This window comes from Prionailurus bengalensis, chromosome A1, assembly GCF_016509475.1.
Source record: "Prionailurus bengalensis isolate Pbe53 chromosome A1, Fcat_Pben_1.1_paternal_pri, whole genome shotgun sequence".
NCBI lineage: Eukaryota > Metazoa > Chordata > Mammalia > Carnivora > Felidae > Prionailurus > Prionailurus bengalensis.
Window position 1 is genome coordinate 114,071,683 of NC_057343.1, and position 24,876 is coordinate 114,096,558.

The 24,876-nt window shown below is 48.6% G+C and overlaps 1 protein-coding gene across 2 annotated transcripts in view; it reads right to left on the reverse strand.

Annotated features, from left to right (window-relative positions):
* The window catches only part of SPOCK1 (SPARC (osteonectin), cwcv and kazal like domains proteoglycan 1), a 521,381-nt gene that overhangs the window by 85,942 nt on the left and 410,563 nt on the right, over positions 1-24,876 (reverse strand). For both annotated transcript variants that reach the window (XM_043588493.1, XM_043588489.1), the window contains one exon: positions 1,248-1,362. In XM_043588493.1, the coding sequence (XP_043444428.1) occupies positions 1,248-1,362 (115 nt within the window). The remainder of the gene's footprint in view (positions 1-1,247; positions 1,363-24,876) is intronic.

The following is a 24,876-nucleotide window of genomic DNA, read 5'->3' on the forward strand; positions in this document are numbered from 1 at the left end:
AGCCTCTTTTTTTTTTTTTTAAAGTTTATTTATTTGAGAGAGAGAGAGAGAGTGCAAGTGCAGGGGAGGGGTGGGGGGAGAGAGAGAGAGAGAGAGAGAAGAGAGAGAGGAGAGAGAGAGAGAGGGGAGAGGGAGAGGGGAGAGGGAGAGAGAGAATCCCAACCAGGCTCTGCACTGTGAGTGCAGAGCCCGATGTGGGGCTTGAACTCAAAAACCATGAGATCATAACCCGAGCTAAAATCAAGAGTTGGAGGCTTAACCAGGCACCCCCCGCCCCCACCAAAGAGCATCTTAACACAATATTCCTGTGGTTGCCACCATGAACAATTGCACATTCCAACATCTTCACCTATGTGCCCTGGAAAAGGCAATATGACCCACAAAGAGGGGAACATATAAACACACACACACCCTGATCGTCCTCTACCGTTACCAACAGAAGATGGTTTAGAAGGGGCATCTGTGCATGCGTACTCACTCACTTGCTCACTCACTCACTCGCTCACTCACTCACATACAGAAACGTGCAACATTTTCCATGCAACAAGAGCTACGATGGAGAAAGCCCAGTTCCACAGAAGGCAAACGCAAACTTCCATCTCGGGCCTCATCAAGGAAGACTCAAAAACAGGCCATGGCCATTGGGATGGCCTGACTTTCTCCAGCACCGAAACACCCAAATAAGCCCAACCTTTCCTTCCCCTCTCGGCCATGGAAGAGAATCAGCTGCCCCTGGAGAGGTATTCTCCTTTCATGTGCCCCTGGCTCTGTGCTGCATTCCCAGCAGATCATATTAATAAAGAAATGCCTTTTGGGGGGAAAAGACTCTCCATGGTTGTGATGTCTCTATGGTTTCTGGTTTGAAACTTGGCCCTGAGAAGTTCAAAGGACTTAGAGATTAAAGTTCAAGGAAGACCAAGATGCACCCCAGGGCAGACCCTGTTCGAACAGGCCAAAAAACCTGCTCTTCCCACGCCACAGCCAACTTGATCTCTCAAAGAGCCTAGTGCATACCCTGGACTAAGAGAATGATTTTCAAAGACTCTCAAGCTCTTCGTTTTCTTTTTAACGGTAGCTGAAGGCAGTTCAGCTCCAAGTCCCTGCACAAGCTGTAGTACTTGCCAAGTCTGTCCGCCACGCCCCGCGTGGGCTCGAACGGCTGTGTTAAATGCCAGGTTGCTGGCATGAGGGCACAGCTGGGCCATGTAAAACTTCCTTCCACGGAAGCTCCTGCAATTCCCACTCACCGTTCTTTTCTGTCTTGTGTCTAGGTGGCTCAGGCTCCGGGAGACACGGACAGGGCCCATCACAGAGGATGGTGAGGCTCTTGCCAGTGGAACAAGCATGGAACTCCAACTTGCACTGCAAAAGAGAGACAGAACAGGCTTTAAGAATGCAGCCAGGGTGGGGCGCCTGGGTGGCGCAGCCGGTTAAGCGTCCGACTTCAGCCGGGTCACGATCTCGAGGTCTGTGAGTTCGAGCCCCGAGTCGGGCTCTGGGCTGATGGCTCAGAGCCTGGAGCCTGTTTCCGATTCTGTGTCTCTCTCTCTCTGCCCCTCCCCCGTTCACACTCTGTCTCTCTCTGTCCCAAAAATAAATAAAACGTTGAAAAAAAAAAATTAAAAAAAAAAAAAAAAGAATGCAGCCAGGGGCGCCTGAGTGGCTCAGTCGGTTAAAGCTCCTGACTCTTGATCTAGGCGCAGGTCGCGATCTCACGGTTCGTGGGATCGCGCCGCGAGTCGGGCTCTGCACTGACAGCACAGAGTCTGCTTAGGGTTCTTTCTCTCCCAATCCCAATCTCACTCTGCCCCTCTCCCGCTCTCCCTCTCAAAATAAATAAACATTAAAAAAAAAAAAAAAAAAAAAAAAAAAGAACGCAGAGCACTACTTGGCTTCCCTAGGAAACAGCCAGTACCTCTCCAACTGGTTAGGCTCACAGGGAATAAAGAGAACGAAGGAGTCCATCTCAGGTAAAGGTTCACAGCGTACAATGCTAAATAAGAAATGGCCTTTTATGTCTTTCCAAATGCGTAGGGTAATATCCAAAATCACCACAGAGCACTGGAGGGCTTACTTTACTCATGGTAAATGCAAATTTAACTGCTAACATAATAAAAGTATTCATCTGAAATGACGTCTTGGCGTCCCAAGGGTCCACAAAGACTCTCCCCCTCAGCAGAACGCCACCTCCCCAGGCTTTCTGACTCCTACCTAGGGTGCCTCTGCCCCAGTGCAGCACTCCTAGGCCCTCTCAGCTGCTCACATGCTCTTCCTGGGTAGGAAGGCAGAGTAACCATCTAGTGAGCACATAGGCATGGTGTATGTGAGGCCCAGCCTCTTCCTGTCTGGGGCAAGCGAGGAGTGAATGCTTTCACTTCAACCATCCCAAACCTGAGTTTCACACACTCTTTCCCCCAGAGGATGTCTGTGGTTGCCTCTAGCCTGGGACTGAGTGGAGGCACCCGCTTAATTCTCAGGTTCAGTGTTGAAGCCCAAAGGCTCAATCTCCTCTTGTCAACCCTTGGTCACCAACGGTGGCAGTATTTTGGCCACTTTCGGCCAGTTTTGCTCTTTCTGCCACTCTTATTCTCAAGTCTCAACTGATTCAGAGCACAAGCGAGAAAGGACGTTTGCAGGTGCAAGAGAGCACAACAATTTAATAGCATTTTTAGCAACCTGACATTAAGGAATAGGCAACCGACTCAGAGAGGTTAAATAACACGTAAAGGTTCACGAAAGCCATAAAGGGAGGATTCAAAGCTGTGTCTGACTACAGGGCTAGATATTTGCTGGTCCCACAGCAGTGTTTCTGCCATAGGAATGGGCTTCTGAGAGCAGACATGCTGTACTGTTACTCCATGTCGCTACCGGCCTCGGTCTCAGTTGTCTGACCATCATTCCTTTTCCACCCGTAAAATTCTCAGGATCAAGACCTGTGTGTAATCAGCCTTGTGCAAAGGCCTATGGGCCTAGAACCGTGTTTCCATCCAGGGGAGGCTCAAAGGAAGAGGAGACTGGCCAAGTTTACTGAGCACCCAACTTTGTGTACAGTTCTTACCAGGGGCCACGGGGAAGCTTTTAAAAGAATGAAAAGAGGGAAAACACAAATGCAAACTTGTGACCAGGCCACTGGCTTTTGCAAAGCAGCACATGTGAGTTCAGATGAACACTGGCTCGTGGTGAGGGCGGAGCTACTCGGCTGCCATATGGATTACAGACTTAGGGCCAGAGTGCTTCCAACCTGGCCCTGATTGCACTGAAGTCACTCGGTGTAACTCCAACTGTCACCCACACAGCGGCTACCCGTGTGGAGAGAGAGAAACAGACAAGCCGACAGGGAGATGACTTCCGCTCGATGCAACTGCCTTTTGTACAGATTTGTTAGGCGTCCAGGACGTGCACAGTGTGGTAGCAGCAGGGGTGGGGATGGTATGAAAGGGGGCCATGGCCCAGACCTCCAACTTCAACAGACTTAACGAGAAGGCAAAAAAGAGCACGTCCTTCTAAAGCCATGTGGCCAGATATATATGTTTTCACTCATATGTGGACCTTGAGAAACTTAACAGAAGACCATGGGGGAGAGGAAGGGGGAAAAAGTTACAAACGGAGAGTGAGGGAGGCAAACCATAAGAGACTCTTAAAAACTGAGAATAAACTGAGGGTTGATGGGGGGTGGGAGGGAGGGGAAAGTGGGTGATGGGCATGGAGGAGGGCACTTGTTGGGATGAGCACTGGGTGTTGTATGGAAGCCAACTTGACAATAAATTATATTAAAATAAAATAAAATAAAATAAAATAAAGCCGTGTGGCCAGGATTGTGAAGGGAGGCAGGAGTCATGTGTACGTAGAGATACGGCACAAGAAAAAGACCCAGAGGAGTGGGATGTGCCTGCTGACCGCTTGATGGACAGAAGATAAGCCAAGAGGAAGGCAGGAAGGGGGCAGGTGGGTCACCTGTGTCAGAAAGCTCTTCTCAAATAGTGCAGCCTGTGAACCCGTGCCCGGGGCTAGAGAGAAGACTACTGTGGCCAGTCCAGCCTCCTTCCACTGCCCCAGTGCTCTGGAACAATCCTGTTTAAGACGAGCAGTTCTCCAACTATTTTCTCAACAGAACTCCTAAAGCTCATTTAGGGGAAACGATACATTTGTACGTGAAAATGCATTTTATAAAGGCAAAACTTAATACATTTATTATCAAGCCTTATCCCCCTGTTACTATGATCACCTGTTTGTATCTGTGACAGGTGTCATACTCTTCCCAAACATTCTCCGGTCACCCTGAAAGACGAATCTATGCTTCGTGGGAAATGGGCTTCCCCTCCCTGGTGACATCAGTCCTGGCCGCGTAACTTGTTCTGCCAGTGAACCGTGAGTAGGCGTGACAGGCCAGGTTTGAGCAGAGGTTTCAAGGACCACTTCTTGGTTTCATCACCCCTATTACTCTTCCCTCTACCATGAAAAGGACATGGGACAGATAAGGGCTGCTCCTCTGGCCTGAGACACAGAGGGCATGGGACCAGAGCTGCAGCTAACCCACGGCTAACATGCAACATGAGCCAGGAATTAATGTTTGCTCTCGTAAGCCACTGATGTTTAGAGATCCTTTGTTACTACACATAATTTACTAAAAGGTAACAGCGCTGACTTCCTACTAGGCCATGAGGTACTTATCAGCTGGAAAAGGTCTAAGTCACTGTGTTAGCCCTGGCACGTAGTAGGTGTTCAGTAAATAGCTGCTAAATGGCAAAGACAGAAGGTGGTGTTGCCCACTGTGCTGCTCTAAACCTGTTCTGGGGCCACCAGGAGGGACCAATCTGCTTGCACAAGGAACGCGAGTGCTGCAGCTCCATATTCGGGATCTCCACGGTGAAGCATCCTTGACCCGCACCTGTCGCCTGAGTCTTCTCTGTGAGTTCCACATCCAGCCCCCGGCCTTGCCGCCTCCCCACTCACCCCCATCTATTGCTGGAGTCGGAAGCTTGTCCATCTGCTTCCCAGCTGCCCCGAACACTCGTTCCCCTGGGTGGCCTGGTCTCGCCTGAGAGCCCCTGTGGACTGTAATTCTAGTAACTCAGCTTCCTTGGCTGGCCGCAGGACCCCCTCTCGTGTACAGCCGCTGTCACAATCTGTGGAGGCAGCCTGGCCTCGTCCCTGACCCCAGGGAGGTGCCACCAGAGAAAACAAGATTTATCTGCACCAGTGAAAAATCCATGTTTCAAGGGCACAGATCTGCTTTTTTTTTATCTCCCGGGACAGTATGTGGCATTTAAATGAAGCTCAAAGGACTAGAATTCCATTTTTTATAAAGATCAAAACACGCTATTTAGAGATACCTACAAATGCGTAACTACATATAGGGGGGTTGGTAGGGTGACGAATGCCAAGATAGGGGTTACCTCTGGAGCAGGGGCAGGAGAATGGCATCAGACGGGAACCCACAGAAATGCTGCGAAAACGGAGAATGGTTTATTTCACAAGCTTAGTGGTAGATTCTGAGGCTTTTCTTTTGTTTCTGGGCGTGGCAACTGAGATAAATAAGACACGTACATTCATGTGTATCAAATATCTTACGGTAAAATATGAAACAAAGTTTCCATGCTTCTATCAAAGTGACAACCAAGCTCTACCCATGCCTCCCACCTCCCAGGGAAAGTTGCTAGGTGGATTAAGTGAGAGTATACCTGAGTACCTGCCGGTGAGGGGACAGGGTACCCAGCTCTGAACCAGAGTCCTGGACTGCCGCTGGGCAGAACATGCTCAAGGCACCTCACACACGTTTCCTTCTCAGAGCGCTTCACGAAAGTGAACCCAGGTGGTGACCCGCCCAGTCTCTCGCCCACCCTCTGTCTCCCCCAGGTTCCTGCTGGGGAAGAAGAGTCACAGATGCCAAAAGGTAGTCACTGCACCGGCTTTACTCACAGGGGCCAGAAATGTCCCCAAGTATAGAGCTTCCTGCTAGATGGGGCTGTACAACCTGACTGAGACCTTCACGCCAAGCAGAGGCCTCCAACTCCTTCTCCCAATCTGCAGGAAACACACGCCCGGCAAAGCCCTAGCCATTCACCTGGATACACAAGCGGAGAGAATGCACAGACCTGGCTAGGCTTTGCACACGGGTACCCTGGGCTGTGCACACACAGATCCTGGAAACACAAGGCAGGTGTGCTAGCCCTTGAGGACAGGGCTGCCAAGAGAACGGGGCCAAGAGAAAAAGAGCCAGCCCATGTTACTTTGTCAATGCAGTGATCCTGTGAATATGCTCCTGACCCAAGAGACACTAGGTTCCCTCCCATCGGGACATAAGCAGCCTTTCTTGGGCAAGAGGAAGCAATGGTCACAGCGTGAGAGTGAAAATCTCCCAGAGCGACATGAGGAGGGAGAAGGAAGTGTCTCCTAACATCACAGAGACATCAGTGGCTCCCTTCCCAAATGACAAGCTTTCAGGATCGCCACACCTTCTTTCTCTTACGGAGTGTTCAAAGCTGGAGTTACAAACTGACAACATGATACATGGTGATTTCTTTGCAGTAAAGACTTTGCAGTAAGCATTTATCCCCTCCCGCCACGTCTGCCCTGCAAGTGCTGGGGCTACAGGCAGTCAGCTGGGTTGCTACCCGTGTCAGAACAGGGTCTGCAAAGCGCTAAGTTAAAGAGGATAGACTGGGAGCCTACTTCTTAGAATCTGTGGCTTAGAGGTGGATGAGCAAAATAATAATAACAACAACAACAAACACAATAAAACAACAATAAAAACAACAAAAAAAGTTGACGTTCTTGGGAACTGATCAAGGGGTAGCCGTAAAAAAAATATTTTTAAGAAAATACCGTGGGGAGAAAAGAAGAAGAAAGAAGTATCAATGAATATTTTGGATTTAGAGAGGAGAGCCCGTCGGTTACTCAAGGCTCCCAAAGAGCCAAGGGTGATGGCATGCCCTGGAGCTCCTCGACCAGAGCAGAGGAAAGACACAGTGAATAAATGTAAAGATTCCTCAGATGGGCACCGCTGCCTGTGGGGGGAGAGCCCTTCCAGCCCTGGCCATGTGCAAAGTGGGTCTAAGCGGAGAGGAATCACCAATGCCCTGGCCCCCCGATTGCCCTCTAGAAAAGTTTGCACCTTGTGTTATGCCTTATATCCCTCATGAAAGGTATCTGGGAGTTTTAACCCTCAGTATTCTGCAGGGTCCTTACAGAGATAATCAACTTACAACGAGCTCATAGTGTGGGCCCTAATCCAATACGATTGGCATGCTTTTAAGAAGCGGAAATTTGGAGATGGGGGCACACACAAACAGAGGGCAGATGGAGGTGTGCTAAGAGAGCCATCTACAAGGAGTGCCGGAGGCTACTAGAAGCTAAGGAATGGCAGGAGATGGACTGCGGCACACAGCCTCAGAAGGAAGGAAACTTACCCACACTTTGGCTTCCAATTCCTACCTCCAGGGCTGTGAGATAGTAAATTTCTATTGTTTGAGACACCCAGTTTGGGATACTCCTAGAGCAGCCCTAGCAATGTTTAAAAAGGGATAGCCTCTAAGGAATGGGAATGCTTTTGTGCCAAGATGACTCAGTTCTCCTGAAAAGAAAGAAAAGAAAAGGGAAAAGAAAAGAAAAGAAAAGAAAAGAAAAGAAAAGAAAAGAAAAGAAAAGAAAAGAAAAGAAAAGAAAAGAAAAGAAAAGGAAAGGAAAGGAAAGGAAAGGAAAGAAAAGAAAAAACACAGAACAGCAGCCTCAGGATGTTGGGCAAGTGGACGTACAGAACTTGGCCAAATTATATCACCTGTGACTCATGCGCAAAAAAGAGCAAGTATGAAAAATTCAAGACTTTATATTGATTTTATGATAATGTGGTTAAATAAATAATTAGCTCTAACTCTTTAAAAGGAGGGGGAGCCTAGAAAATGGGAAATTAACAAATTTTAAACATTGTACAGGAACCCACATTCATACAAACACAAATATAATTATAACTTCCGGAAGCTTCTATACGCCTTGACCTGCTGGGAGAAAAATGCCTTCCCCAGTCATCACAGAAACAGAGAAGATGGAGGGAGCCCAAGACTTCACAAATGGGCAGAAATATTCAAAATGTTGACCTACTTAAAAATAAACGTGCTAGCAGATTTCCCAACCAATCTTTCCTTCCGTTTTGCATAACACACCAACACGTCGGAATGAGTGAATGTTACTGCAAATGGCCAGTAAATCTTTCTCTGCTAGGATTTGTAAAGCAAAACTAATAACCTCTCTCTGGTTCACTGCTCGCACAGGTCTCCACTGGGTACATTTCTCCACCACACCACACTCTTTGCTCTGCCTTGCATGTTTTGGGTATTATTTTTAACATTTTATTTAAATTGCTTTCTCCAGTCTATTTCATCAACCAATCATCTATTTTTAAACCAGACTGTTGACAGTTCACAGTTGACAATTTTGTTCACAGTTGATGAATTCTGATTTGTTTTTATTCCCCAAAAATCATGTCAAAGGAGGAGGAGGGAGATAATCTTATGGCTCTGTTGGCTTTGATAACTGGGCAGGAATTGAGTGGCTGCTGACTACACATTGTCCCTCGGCAGACGGAAGAACAGCTGTCCGTCTCTGTCCAGGGCTTCCAGATGTCCCTGTGGTCATCTGGAAGGAGTGGTGACGAGAAACAAAAGAAGGGTCTTTGGTCTCATTCAGAGATTTGCCACACATACATTCATGTACGTGTTTCTTCTTGCATCCAACAAATATTTATCGAGCGCCTACTATGGCCCAGGCCCTGTACTAACAAGACAAAAAAGCTGTTCCCATCAGCATGGCAGGTGCTGATAAGGATGGCAAAGAAACAAAGGGGAGTAAGAGACAGTGAATAATGGGGAGGGAATGGTACATTATATGGGGTGGTGAGGAAACTGGCAAGATGATATCCGGGCAGAGCAAAGAATAAAGTGACCCATGCAGCCCTCCAGGGGAAGGGAGGGGGACTCCAGGCAAAGGCCCTGAAGTGGAAGATGCTGAGTGCGCATGAGAGTCATCAGGGAAGCCAGTGTGGCTGAAGAGGAACGCGCAGGGAGGAAGAAGATGGATGGATGGATGGATGGATGGATGGAGGCCTGTGTGTGACTCAGGGCTCAGTCTTGGGCTCTCTCCCTCCCCAGCCCACCCCCAAAGTCACACACATTTCTCTGAGGTAAGAGTTCCAAAGAAGGCACAACCCTACACCTCAAAAGCAAGTTGCTAAAAATGTGAAAAAGGAAAAGCTCATCTTTACGGAGGAATGCCAGCTAAATAAATTGAGAAGGAATGCTAGAATTAGAAAATCATTTGGCAACTCCCTGTGTAATAACTGAGTCAGGAAAGGATCATTCGATGTTTATTACAAATGGTGGGTAAAAGTAACTAGGGAACAGGACAGTCACATAGTCTCAAAGTGCCAGCCACAGAACAAACACCTCGTTATTAACCAAGGAAAATGTACATTTTCGATAAAAGGACATGGCAGGCACACCTTAATGCAGGGACCGAGGGGACAATTCAGCAGCAGAGAGACCGGCTGGCATCAGCTACTTATGCACCTTCTGCGAAAGGAACAACTACACAATTGTGCCTATGAGGGATTGGTGCCAAACACGTTTAATCTCAATCTATTCGTTAGAAAACAATTCCAAAATCGAAGATGCTTTAGGGGCAGGTGGGTGGCTCAGTTGGTTAACCATCTGACTTTGGCTCAGGTCATGATCTCGCGGTCCGTGAGTTCGAGCCCCACGTCAGGCTCTGTGCTGACAGCTCAGAGCCTGGAGCCACTTTGGATTTTGGGTCTCCCTCTCTCTCTGCCCCTCTCCCGCTCATGCACTGCCTCATTCTGTCTCTCAAAAATAAATAAACGTTAAAAATTTTTTAAAAAGCCATAAACAACAACAAAAAACCCTGAGGCAAGTGGGTCACTCTTCCAGATTAGAGGAAATTAAATGGATGGAATAAATGCAATGGGTGAGGCTTGACTGGATCTTGAAAAAATCACAATTATCCAAAGCTATAAAAGACATTCTATGGGTGGGCAGGGGGGCACTTGGGTAGCACAGTCAGTTAAGCACCCAACTTCAGCTCAGGTCATGATCTCACGGTTTGAGTTTGAGCCCTGCATCGGGCTCTGTGCTGACAGCTCAGATCCTGGAACCTGCTTCGGATTCTGTGTGTGTGTCTCTCTCTCTGCCCCTCCCACACTCATGTTCTGTCTCTCTTTCTCAAAAATAAACAAACATTTAAAAAAAATTTTAAAAAGACATTCTGGGGAAAACTTCTGTGGTTTTAACAAGGATTGCATATTATGTGACATTACTGGATTATTGTTCTTGTAGGTGTAGTAATACCTACTAAAGTGGTCATATAGGAGAATGCCTGTCTCCTTAGAGGTGAGGTTTCTTAGCATCTGTAATTTGTTTTTAAATGGTTTGGGGGAAACGCGTGTATGTTACAGAGAGAGCACAAATTTTGTAAAGTGCTAGCAACTGCCCAATCTCGGTGATAGGTATACAGGTGTTCATTGCATTGTTTTTGTTTTTTTTTTAATTCTTCCATACATTTAATAATCACTAAACCAGTATCTGCACATCCTCACTAACACTTGTTATTTCTTGTCTTGTTGACTCTAGCCATTCTGACCAGTGTGAGGTGATAGCTCGTTATGGTTTTGATTTGTATTTCCTTGATTATGAGTGATGTTGAGCACCTTTTCGTGTGTCTGTTGGCCATATATGGACATCTTCTTTGAACAAACGTCTATTCAGGTCCTCTGCCCATTTTGTAACTGGATTGTTTTCTGGTGTTGATTTGTACACGTTCTTTATATATTTTGGATACTCACCCCTAATTGGATATATCATTTGCAAATATCTTCTCCCAACAGCGGATTGCCATGTTGTTTCCCTAATGGTTTCCCTTGCTGTGCAAAAGCTTTGTATTTTAGTGTAGTCCAAATAGTTTCATTTTTATTTCATTTTCCTTGCCTAAGGAGACATATCTAGATGTTGGTGGGGATGCAAAATTCGTATAGCCACTGCGGAAAACAGTGTGGAGTTTCATTAAAAAATTATAGAGTCACCATGGGATGCAGTAAATCCACCTCTGGGTATTTACCCAAGAGAAAACACTAATTTGAAAAGATACATGCATTCCTATGTTTATGTATAATAGCCAAGATATGGAAGCAATCCAAGTGTCCATCAACAGATGGATAAAGAAGATATTATATATGTATAAATATATGAATACTTACACACACATGCACACAAACACAATGGAATAGTACTCAGCCATAAAAAGAACGCGATCTCGCCATTTGCAGCCACGTAGATGGACCTAGAGGGTCTAATACTAAATGAAATAAGTCAGGCAGAGAAAGACAAATGCCATGTAATTTCACTCATATGTGGAATTTAAGAAACAAAATGAACAACAATGAAAAAAAAAAGAGGAGAAAAAGATATTCTTAAATACAGAGAACAAACTGGTGGCTACCAGGGGAAAGTCGTGGGGGGATGGGTAAAGTAGGTGAAGGGGATTAAGAGTACACGTGCTGTGGGGCGCCTGGGCGGCTCGGTCTGTTAAGCCTCGGACTCTGGATTTCGGCTCAGATCATGATCTCACCATTCAAGAGATCGAGCCCTGTGTCGGGCTCTGTGCTGACAGAGCAAAGCCTGCTTGGCATTCTCTCTCCCTCTCTCTGCCCCTCCCCTGGTCGTGCTCTCTTTCTCTTAAAATAAATAAATACATGAAAAAGAAAGAGTACACTTGTCATGATGAGCACTGAGTAATACACAGAGTTATTGAACCATATTGTGCACCTGAAACTAATATAACACTGTATGCTAATTCTACTTCAATTAAAAAAACAAAAAAAATTATTAAACCAACAGCAGGAGAAAAGTAAATAAAAATAAATTAAAAAAAAAAAAGCAACTTGCTTTGCCCGGCGGTGCTAGGAAAATTCTTGCGGAAACCAGTCCTATTTGCTGCCCTGAACTGTTGCCCATATGGTGGGCAGGCAGTGTCTATTGCAACGACTTGTCCTCCTGCGCTTCCCCACCAGGGGGCAAGCTCTTTGAGGGCGGTGAGGATCCTGTCTACTACCACTGTCTGTAGGACCTGGGCTGGAATTGGAAAGAGCAGGCCTTCACCAATGATGAAGGTTATTTCTGGAGCACCAATTCTCTTCAGCGACGCAAGCCAGCAACACTGGAACATGAAGGCTACACACAGGTGCACCGGAAGGCAGCATTTCAGATCCGGCAAAGACCCTCTTTCATGCGCACAGGGGAGGCGGAGGCTGGGGGAAGGCGCATCTTGCTTGTGGCCATTCTCTTGAGCAACCTCCTTACTTGCTCTGGCTCTTCTTTGTCTTGTCACCAATTTAGCAAACCCTTTTTCAGCAGAGGAGGAGGCAGATTTCAGTCTAGTTCGAGTACAAACTGTCCCAGGTTTGTGTTAAGAGGCAGAGCTGAGTACACTTCCTCTCATTTGTGTAACGAGACCAGCGGAACGTCCGGCACATGTGAAATGCCAGAGGAAAGGGCAAGGCTCCACATGAGGGAGCCCAAGGAAAAGATGCCAGGCCCCTGGGGCAGGGGTGCAAGGGAGGAGAGCCACCCCACAGGCTACCTATCCTGCCCTGCACATTCACCAGGCTCATCGCTGGGGCCGGCTGCTGTCCCGGGTCCATGCTTTATGCATCCCAACATCACACACACCGGGGGCTTCCCTGCCTCACCTCTGCTGCTTCTCACTTCTGGGACTCTGCCCTGCCGTCCGCTCTGCCTGAAATCCTGTGAGCGCCAGCTAATGTCGGCAAACTTCACATTTGTGTGGGATTTCCCCCACTATCTAGGATCTGGGGGAGACAGCACAGATGTGGAGGGACTTGAAGTTCCCAGGCCCTGCTTCCTATCAGCCTTCTGGGGAGACCACAGACCCCACGGAGAAACCACTGCCAGGCATGCCCCAGGAGAGGGGGGTCCAGGTGCAGCCTGGCCAAGCATGGCCTGGAAGCAGCAGAGAGCCTCACATCCAAAGAAGCCCTGGACACAGGGGCAGTTAAGGGTCCCTCCTGGTGTCCCCTCATCTTCAGGACTTTGCTTAGGTGCACCTTCTCATGGAAGGCTTCCTTCTCTTAGCACCCTTGCACAATCATACCCAGCATGTCTGACCTTCTCACACTGTTTTCTTTTTCCATATTATTATATATATATTATATAATATTATATATATGTTATATAACATATAACATATATTATATATAATATATTGTATGTTATATTATATATATTATATATGTTATATGTTATATAATATATATATTATATACTTCCATATTATATATATATATATATAAATATGTCATTTTCTAACACACTGTATGGATTTCTTGCTTGTTCTATTTGCTACTTCGTCTCTCTCTTCCTTGCTAGAATTTAAGTTCCATGAGGACAGGGGTCTGTGTTCTGTTCACTGCTATATTGGAAGTGCCAAGCACAGTACCTGGCATGTGCTGGGCGGTAGGTACTCAATGAAACTGCATGGGGTGAAGGAATGACTGAGTGAAAACAACGGCCTTTGTGACTGGCAGACAGTGCCTCCAACCCACCCCCAGTGTCTGAGTATGAATAAGAGTTGAAATGAGGGACAGGGCCCCAGGAAGGAGGCAAAACTCACAAAGTGACAGAGGGCAAGCTTCCTTCCAGCCCTATGGGAAAGGGGCTCCAAGTAGAAACGAAACTGATTTCCTAAACACTCAAGAGGCACACAGACACCTGAGTGTGAGAGTGGAGATTCAGACCTTCTCCTCTTCCCTTCCTGGCTCCTGTTTCCCCTCCAGACAGGCCTCAAGGGGCGCCTCTGTGACCCGGGGCCATTCTCCCTCACCGCGCTCACCACACTGCACGTATTTCTCTGTCTATAAAACTGCCTGGGGAGAAGATATGCATCTCTGTCTAGATACTAGCATAAGGCAAAAACTTCCTATGTATTTGCTTATTCATGGGATACAGTTTATTTGTTAATGTTTTATATATTTTTGAGAGAGAGAGAGAGTGAGAGAGAGAGACATGGTAAAAACACAAGTGGGGGAGGGGCAGAGACAGACGGGGGAGGAGGGTACAGAGGATCCCAAGCTGGCTCTGTGCCTAGAGCAGACAACCCGATGTGGGGCTTGAACTCCCAAACCATGAGATCATGACCTGAGCCAAAGCCGGATGCTGAACTGACTGAGCCATGCAGGCGCCCCCATGGGATATACTTTATATAACACTATATGAGAGAGCAGATGTTGGTGGGTTCATTCTGCAGATGAACAAAGTGAAACCTTGAGAAAACAAACAGCTGCCTCAAAGTCACAAGGCCAGTAAATGGCAGACTTCCTTTTTAATCTAGACCCTTCAAGTTCTCCCTAGTCCACTGGTGTGGTGGGAGTGACTCACACACTTCTCAATACTGAGGGGACTGGCAAAGCCTTTCCGGGCATCCTAGGACGGCTGAATGAAGAGGCAGAAGACACTGCGGGATGGAATGACCCTAGGGCTGGGCAAGCAGAGAAAGGAAAGGAAGGGGTCCCCTGCCAGAAGCTGCCTTGACGCTGAGCTATAGTAAGGAAACGAAGGCAGCCGGCCGCTCCCCCTAACTTATGCCAAATGAAGCCCTTGCTCGGCAACTGCAGTGGTGTTAGTGATGTTATTCAAAGTCACTGTCACATTAGCTAAGGTAACTTACAGAACTAATGCAGATAAGCCAACAGAATGAAACAAGATGATGTGGGCACCTTCCCTTTGTGTCTGTGAAGCTCACCTGTCCTGGAGGCAGAAGGGCCTGGGGCTCTTCAGGCTAACCCAGTAACTGTCGAATATCATACCGGAGCTCTCCTGGGCAATGTGTATTCAGGAGCTGGCAGTCCAGGGTGGCCCGGCCAGGGAGGCCTCCAAGATCAGACCTCTGAACCTGACGCCCACCAAGGGGTAAGCTGCTTGAGGGCATTCTCAAGGGTAAGAACTGGACAACTGGATGCTGTTCACGTTCACACACCCTAGGGCCAGACCTGAGCCCCACACCTCAAAGTGGATGGAGCAGGCTTGCTGAAATTAATCAGTCACCTTGCCAGCAAGGGGAGGGAGTTAGGGAGCATCACCCCGTTTTACAGATGAGGAGAGAAAAGGTAAGGAAGGAAGGAACACAAAGAACGAAAGTAGGAGAGAGGAAGAGAGGAAGGCAGTGGAGGAAGCACGGCAGAAGGAGACAAGGGAGGGGACCCTGCAAGCGTAGGAAAAAGCAGCAAGCCTCCAGGAGAGACTCCAGGCGGTGCGAGAGGTGGGGTGGAGGCAGGGGCTCGTTCACAGTCTCTCGCCCAGCCTGGCTGTGTGGGCTCAGGCAGCTCTAGGAGAAAGGAAGAGAATGTTCCTGGCTGGCTCCTGCCTAAAATAAAAACGTCTCTGCTGCTATAAATGCCCTTGGGATGCCTGTCTCTCCGGCTGTCCCGGCTTCCTCGGTGGTCCCCTGCCCACGCTAAGCCACCTCTCTGGGCCACGTGTCCCCCCACCACACACCACCAAGGCAGACTGCCTCGCAGACAGGATTCACAGGAGGTGGCATGCAAGTGAAGGTGGCACCTAATTTCCATCAGGACTCTCACCTCTCCAGCTGTGCTGATGGAAGGGGAGAGGCCTTTTGCCCAGGTTCTGCCTGTCTCTGTCAGCCTGAATGGGAATCTGACACGGGACTCCCTCTACTGCCTTCTAGAGGAGAGAGTCTAAGTGATTTGCATCACCCACCCAGGCCTCCTTTTCCTTGTCACTAGATAAAGCCTCCTGCAGCCGTATGGGAAGGAATGGATAACTGGGGGTCCCTAGGGCCTGGCAGCAAGCCCTGCCCTGGCACACAGCGGACAACAGATCTGAGTCTGTGCCTCCACTCCTGCCAACCCTGCCCTCATCCCTCCCTTCCCCTGAAAGTTGTCCCACACCTGAAGGATCTCTGCAAAATGCAAATTTGTGTGATTCTCTGTCCCAGTTCGCGCCCGTTCCTTGTCCCCTGGCGTCCTCAGGGAAACGTGAAGACGTGACCCCAGAAGAGGGCCCTCGTGATCTACAGCCCACAAACCCCTCTAGCTTGGTCCCTTTGCTTCTCTTCCCAACCCATGCCTGCTCTGTTCTGGCACACGGCCCCCGAAGCGGACCCTTCACACTCTCCCGTGACACGTTCCACCTCCACGCCTTGCTTTGTCTGCAGCCCCCAGGGATCCCGAGGCAGGTCTCCACGAGGGCACCGACCAGCTGTGCCCACCTCCACTGCACGCTGCCCTGCACCGTGATGACTGCTTTCTTGCCTGTCTCCCTTATGATTTCCACAAATATGATGTTGTAATTCACTTGTGTGGCCCAAGTGCCCAGAAAAAGACCTGTGAAAGAACAGGTAGCAAATAAACGCTGACGGACCAACAGATATCCGGGCAGATGAAAGGACATCATGCTGCCTGCCAAGCAATCCCACACGGAGCGGGGTCCAGGAGCTGCTGTCAAGTTGGCCAAAGGAAGGCAGTCGTCTGTCACCAAGATCTCAAGGCTTTGACGTTTCTCGGCCCTGTGGATGGCACCCAGGTTCTCCCAGTCCATCGGACGCAACACCTGCACAGTGCCTCCTACCCAGTCTGATTCTCCCTGCTTATCGGGAATCAGGCCAAAGATGGCCCAGGGCTGACGTTTTCCTCACATGCCCAGACTGAGTTCAAGTCCTTGTTTCTGAGGCCCATCCCCTCTGGTCCTGATCTTACTTCTCCATCAACACTGCTCCAGTCCCTCCACGGCTGGTCCCAACTCCCCTGCCCAGGCCTTGCTCCACTCTGGTGGCCCCCTCACATGGCAAGCTCTCTCTCCCCCTACCCTAAGCCTCTCCACTTGGGCAATGTTCCCCCAGGACACCCCTGGCCCAGGCACATTTCCAACCCATGCCACTGCCCTTCCACAGGCCCACGCCTGCTCCTCTTGACCTCTAGTATTTCCTTCACAGCTACGACTGAACCGCTAGACTTCAGAGCCTCTGTGTAATATACCTGCGCACCATTCAGAGACGAGCTACGAACACGAAGTGTATCCATATCCCCCACAGTGCTGGTAGAAATGGCTTCAAAGTCTTCATGATACACATCATATTCACAATCAGTCATGGAACCAGGGGCTGTGCTACAAGCTTTTCCTGCGCTCTCCCCGTTAAATTTCACCCTCAGTTTCACCGCAAGAACTCTGCTGACAGCCGACTTACATATGAAGAAACTCCGGCTCAGAAATGTTGTTTGCCCAGGGAAACCCAACTCTGAGCTGCAGAGTCTGGATTCAAACCCAGGCCATCTGACACTAAGGCTTGCGTTCTTAAGGGTTTATATGGTCCCATGTCATGTGTTTAGCAAGCTCATGGGACAGCGATCCTCTTGGTCAGCCCAGGGCGCTTGCAGCAATGACTCTCTTACAAAGAGAGCCAAGCTGTAGGGAATTCTCTGCAGACTGTGCTGAGAAGGCACGCACGTAGTTACATCATTCTGCACGTAGAAAGGCACATGGGTGGTGTCTTTCCCAAGGGTCCCGACAGGGCTCTTGTTGTGGTCCCACTGGTATGTGGGCTCAATGAGAGCAGGGATCTTGGTGTTTTACTGCGGCATCTCAGGTACCTAAAGGAGGGCCCAGAACAGAGGAGATGCTCCTATTTATTCAGTGAAAGAAAAACATGAATGAGGTAGGCAATAAGCCCCCAAAGCCCTACCAGGCCAAAAACGTCACTAATGAAAAGGAAGCTCAGAGCGAACAGAACTCTGTTATCAGAGTCATAACCTCCCCAAAGCAGCCAACCAAGGCCTCTTCTGTGGATTCACACTAATCTTCTCCTGGTTCCAAACTCCTAAGAACACAGGCTCTTAAGTACTTAATCTTCGGAGTTTCGACAACGCCGAAGCATCTCTCTACTCTGATTCTCCTTTGGAGACCATCCCAAAGCACCCCTGTGGATCCGTCTTCTGAGGGGCAGTTCTGGGCCACCTTCCTCATGCTGTCTGCTGTCTCTGTCATCCTTACCACAGAGGAGAGGCAGGGACTCGGGATTCTTGGATTCTCAAGTGATGACCTCTCTGCATAAAAACCCTCTCTCCTCACCCGTAAGGGAGAAGAAATGCAGACAGCGAAAGGGCAGCAGATTTCTAGGATGATAAGGAGTCCATCGCGCACCCCCAGTAGCCCCTGACATTCTGCGGAATGAGAAAACAGATACTAGCTAAGCTATCCACCAATTCTTTCCAAAGCTACCACTCCCCAAGGTCAAAAAAAAGCCATTAACATCTCACCTTGGCCCGACATGAGATAAACATCACCAGCCAGGCAGCCGCACTTTCTGTCTGCTCTAGACAATTCCTTCCTCTCTCCGCCTTTACTCACTCTAGAAAAATAAACCCCAAATGCCTTCATGAATAAAGGCTGCATACGCTCAAAAGAGCCAACGAAAATGAAGCTGTGGGTAAAGGTGACCAAAAATGCCAAATCAGACTTTTGACCAAATACAACAAGATGAAGGTGGTATTTTTTTTCAATAAAACAGTAACTTAAACTTTGAATAACTGCCTGATTTTACTGCTTAGAGATGAGAGAGCCTACAGTGCTGAACGAAAAAGTCATATCACTCAAACAGGATTTTCTTTGCTTGGCATCACCTTTGTGAAAAATACATTTAAGTAATAAAATGCCCTTGGCAACAGTTCATTGTCTGATGATGGAGCTGAGTTGTGGACATGGTGTGGACTGCACAGTCTGTCTTTTTTCCTCTTTTGATGATAGAGTTTCCACCCCCACACAGATCTCATCTCATTTCTCCTGGAATCTGATGAGCTGTCCCATGAGGTTGACTCTTGTGGCCACTCTGCCCCATGAGCGAAGTGCGAGCTGATGGTTCCTAGTGCTTAATCCATGTCCAGAAATGTCTAGGTCCTGTCATTCATGGGGAACCCCTCTCCTTTCGTACTTTCTACTGAAGCCCAAACGACAGATCCGGTGACTCTGAGATTACCAACGGCTTGATACTGAGATCACAAGACTGGGTGACATACAGGCATCTGAGGCGGGAATGCAGGTACCTGACTAACTTCTGGGGATGTACAAAAAGATCCAGATCTCAATCCAAGAGGCCATCCCTGAGGACAAAGGGGGCTTGAGACATGCCCGACACTTGCAAAAAGTGGAGTCTTGTGATGAGGTGCCAGGACTCCAACCAGGGGAGTGGGGATAGTTATATAAATGAATTGTCAAGAATCCAAAAAGGAGGGGCAGGAATAGAGACCCGGCTATGAAGAGGTAGGCATTGGGGACAAGACACCACTGGAAGTTCCTGTGGGGATTGTAAGCGTGAGTGTATTATTTTTTAATCTTTTTAATATTTATTTTTTTTTGAGAGAGAGAGAGAGAGAGAGAGAGAGAACGAACAAACAAGCAGGGGAGGGGAAGAGATAGAGAAAGAGAGAAAGAATCCCAAGCAGGCTATGCACTGACAGCACAGAGCCTGATGCAGGACTTGAACCCACGAACAGGAAGATCACGACCTGAGCCAAAATGAGGAGTCGGATACTCACTGACTGAGCTGCCCAGGCGACCCCCCAAGGGTGAGTTTAAATGAAGATGCAGGACAGTCATCCAGGTACCAAGGAAACAAGACACAGGAGAAGGTGGTGCAGCTTCTGAGGGTCAATCAGCCTTAGATGTGCACCCCAGCCTCGTGTCCTTGGGCATGGAATGGGACCAGGAAGGTGGTAGAGTCTGGACAGCGCCTCAGTCTACAGAAGTCTGAGCAAGGCAACACCACTTCAAAGATCCAGGAGCTCGTTACACATCTTGTCCTTGGCTCCAAGCTTCACACAAGCCTTTGCTTCCTGTGATTTCAAAGTTAGAAAGTTCAAACTAGTCTCCTCCCACTCCGACCAAGTTTCTCCTTGTGTATTCTGATATCAATCCAGAACCTGTGTTAATCAGGCCAAAATTCATTAAGGAAGGCCAACTGTGATCTCCAGGAAGCTAGCGGCTCCGCATGTAACATAATTTTTGTTTCATACAGCTGAGTGATTTTTCAAACAGTCTAACACCAAGCTCTGGATGAGGGTGGGAGGGAACCCCCATAAAAGAAATGGAACAGATACTGTCTCACAGAGCCTGTTGCAACGTGCGTGCTCCCTCCCGTTTGGGGGAATCCTGCACAACAAAGTAATAACGAGCACTCACATTGTGGCACCTTCACCGTGTCCCTGCCACAGATAATTAAGCTCATCAATTAACGCCTTCCCTTTGCTGCCTTGGGAGGAAGCCACATGTGAAGTTCAGAGGGAAGGCAGTGTATCAGCCGCCTAAACCCTCGGCAGCTACACTGCTGACCTCCCAGGATCAGAGAGGGGTTAGAGCAGAGGCATGAGAACGAGCTAGAGTGAGTTCAAATCTTCCCTGGCTCCAGACTTCCTAGTTATGGGAAAGTGAGTTAAGCCTCCTGTTCCCGACTTTCCTAATTTATAAAATGGAGGATATAATAATACCTGACTCAATGGGATGATATAATTCATTTATGCAACTAGTATTTTTGTGGAGCACCTACTATGTGCCAGGCAATATTCTAGTTGATAGTGATATAGCAGGGAACAAAAGAGGCAACTGTGTTATCCTCTAGGGGCTTACATTCTAGAAAAGGAAGCCAGATGCTAGAAAAAAATCAACAAAGAATGAAATGACGTGTATCAAGTGCTTAGCACAAGGCCAGACACAGAGCATGCGCTCGGCGAGAGATGAAAGGCACACGATATGTTCAGGATACCTGTCGGCCCTACCACGCCTGTCTATGGAAGGAATGGACGATTTTTCAGCCTTCTTCCTGGGGAGCCTGGCCAAGCTTCTGTCCCTCCAGTGTGACAGAAGTAAACAAGGATCTAATAAGAATCCCACAGGAGTCAGGAATTTGGAGACAGACAAACCCAGACTCAACTATCAACTCTCCCTCACTCATTGTCCTAGAGCAAGTCACTTAACTTTCTTTTTATTTAATTTGTTTTAAGTTTGTTTGTTCGTTTGTTTACTTTGAGAGAGAGCATGCATAATCGAGCGGAGGAGAGGCAGAGAGAGACAGAGAGAAAATTCCAAGCAGGCTCCGCACCATCCGTGCAGTGCCTGATGTGGGTCTCGAACCCATGAACCATGAGATCGTGACCTGAGATGAAATCAAGAGTCAGATGCTTAACTGACTGAGCCACCCAGGTGCCCCAAGTCACTTCAGGTGGTGATGCCCAGTTTCCGCATACATAAAATGGGGGTGCTAGTGGAACCTGCCTCCCTGAGCTGTGAGGATTAATTAGGATTATGGTTAGGACTCAGCTGGGTGCCTGGCACAGTACCAGTGCTCATTCCCCCCTGCCAGACCCACCCTCATCCCCACGCAGACTCAGGCAGCCGCAGCTGCTTCGGGGACCGTGCCCAGGGTGCCTGAGTCACTTCACTTGTCACCCATAAAGATGCAGTAAATGCCAGCCCCACAAGGTGGGTTTGCCCCTTCTGCTTGATAACGGCATCGCTGTGCAGCAGCAGGACGTGCCCCAGAAGCTGGAGCCACGGTGGGGTGATTGACGACTCTCTTCTTCCTTGCAGACCGTACAGTCCTGGTGGGCAAAGGCTCACCTTCCTGAGCATTCCTCTCGGGGCCTGGGCTGTCACTGGGACCCAGAAAACACTTGAGGGATGAAAATGAGCTGAAGCAGAATCAGTCCAGGGGGCCACCGAGAAGCCACTATTCGAGAGGAACTCGTCACTTTGATCCCCCTGCCCCCTCAAAAAGCTCCCTGTGAGACGTATTAGTAAAAAATAAATATCCTGCTAAAGACATTACAGGACCACAGAAGCGGTTATATCAGAAAGAAAATGTCAGTTAGTTTTCTCAATCTCCAGAATCTCTCTTCAGCTGTCTAGTGACCCATTCCCTCCTTCAGGAACAGCCACCATTTCACTGGTTCCGGGTGTTTCCCTGGCTATCCACAAGCTCAGCCTTTCAGGGAAATAATGGGCCCTTGTAGGGATCCACCGTGTTTGGAAGGCAGGGGATTTATACAGAGCACATAATTTGCCACAGACAAATATACTGTATTTATTGGAGTTATAATCAGAACAAAATTATAAAGTTTCCATGGTTCCAGAACACAACCAAATAAGCAATTCTAACAGAAGTGACTCTCAGCAGCCGGAGAAACAAACCACAAAAGGAAGTCACAAGTCTGAGGGTTCCCTAAGTAGCCCCACTGAGATCATCCAGAAGTGCCCCCACCTGATGCCACGACACACAGGTGCACACACGCACAGGGCAGGTGACCAAGGATAGCAACGTGTGACACGGACCTAATGGGAGCTGTCAGAAAGGATCCGTAACTTACTAGAAAGGAAAAACCAAGATTTAAATTTAGGGCCATGACAAACCATAGCTCTGAGGCATTTGAGAGGCAAGAGCAGGAAAGTGACATTTCCCCAAACAGAAGCTCAGCTCCAGTGCAATGATCCCACTCACCATCTGTACCGGGTGTAAAGCTGCTGGCCGGCCTCCCCACCGGCTTTGTGACACCAGAAGGAGGGAGCAGTCAGGCTACTGACAGGGAGGGCTGGAAGGAGATGCTTCAGGGAAAGAGACTTGTGTCCTAGCCACCACTAAGAACACATCCACTCTATACACTGGGGAAGAAGAACCTTACCCTTCCTAGGGGAATGATGACCAGGAAGGTCAGGTACATGCCCTTGTGAAAGAAAATGGCCAAGTCCATTCCTGTTCCACCAGTACTCAAGTGGATGACAATGACAGAAATGATGAGGCCTATACCTACTTAAGTTTTGCACTCATTAGTTGTTTTTTTTTAAATTTTTTTTTCAATGTTTTTATTTATTTTTGGGACAGAGAGAGACAGAGCATGAACGGGGGAGGGGCAGAGAGAGAGGGAGACACAGAATCGGAAACAGGCTCCAGGCTCTGAGCCATCAGCCCAGAGCCCAACGCGGGGCTCGAACTCACGGACCGCGAGATCGTGACCTGGCTGAAGTCGGACGCTTAACCGACTGCGCCACCCAGGCACCCCTGCACTCATTAGTTTTGATCCTTACTTGGGAAGCCTGCGAGGTTCTTCAGGTATTTGCTAATCAGATGGGTGGGAGATGGCATCAGACTATAGTTTCACCTGCACAAAACCCCTCCCCGCTTCCTGCTCCCACAAGGCAGCTCCATTCAGGGCTGGGGCCATGGGCTTTGCAGTCTGAAGGACTTCCGCTTGATCCCAGGGTTGCCACATGCTAATTGAGTCTGGTTTGCCCATCTGTAGACTGAAAATAACAACAACACTTACTTCAAGCGCTGTTTTATTTAAGGCAAATGAAACGAAAAATGCTCTGGGAGTGTTTAGCACCGGGACTCTCCATCTGGTCCTCCTTCCTTTTCCTAAGAAGGGCCCTGAATCTTCCCATCCCATTCCCTAGGTTAACTTGGTGCCTCCCAGCTGAGGACACCTGAGCTCCTCGAAATATGCAAAGAACTGTTTCCAGAACTCTGGCTCCTTCCCTCTGCTCCTCTCCCGTCATCTCTCCCCATGACACACTCTGCCCAACCACGTGCTTTCCTGGTCAGGGACAACATAAGCCACCCCAAAGGTTACGATACGTCAAGAGCTCATCGTCCCCCAACCAGCTGCCACCTCGGTGCAGAAACTGGGCAAGGACAGCCATGCTGCCTCTGTCATCATTGGCTTCATCTGATGGATGAAGAAGTGGAGTCTCTGAGAAATCACACGATTTGTCCAAGGTTACCGGGATAACACACAGGAAAGCTGAAAGGTGACTAATGTCTTCTGAGTCCTGATCAAATGCTCTTGTTATGTAACAAGCCGTCATTTCCCCAGCGGCTGGAGAAGTCCTTGTAGGTATTTGTGGAAATGAATGAAATCAATAAATAAGAATACATGAGGCCGAGCCTCCTGAACAGACAGGTGATGGGGATAGTGCACAACCTGGTTTTCTTTTCCTCCCACCTGAGTAAGCGCAGCAGGGCCAGAGGATGAAAGAGTCACTGAGTGACCTCCCTTCTTCCCTAGAGGCAACGGCCACACTCGTCGGCTGTAGGTGAATGAGCTGCTGGCTGGAGGTCTCCACCCCTCCAACCTCTGCTCTTCTCAAGAGGCCCTGATTCGGTCTGGGTCCTGAGAGGGGTGAACGGAGACAAGCCACCTCACCTCTCCGAACTTCCGTGTCTTCCTCTGGAAGACAGGGATAGCACCACTGGCATTTTGGGGCTAGGTACTAAGTGAGAGAAGAGAGGTAAATAAAGCTTTTGGCGTGGTGCAGCATCAGTAAATAGTAGCTATTTTATCTTTATTGTTATGTGACTATTATCATGATCAACACTGTTGTTCATGTCATCAAGTTCATCTAAAAGAGCTATCTCCTCAAGATCTCCCACCCTCAAAACTCCCACAGCCTTTGGTGTCTGCTCAGCCGGGAGGGCTTGAGATCTTGCTTCTCTGGGAAGCAACAGCCGGCAGCATCTCCCCCAGTGAATGGCACGGCATGGCTGCCAGGGCTGGGGACCCAGGGAGCTCTGTGACATGGCACGCAGGCAAGGTTAGAGCCAGAAGCACAGCACCAGCTGATGTTTCAGGGGCCGAGAGATGGCTGGCTTCCTAAGTCTCATGGGAGGGAGGGCAATGGGGACGTCAGAAAGGAAGTCAGGAAGCAGGCAGAAAAAAAAAGAGGGAAAGAAGAACCAAAATAAGCATGTGAGCCAGGGAAAACACAGGGGTAGCTCTATTTAACCGGAACCATCCAC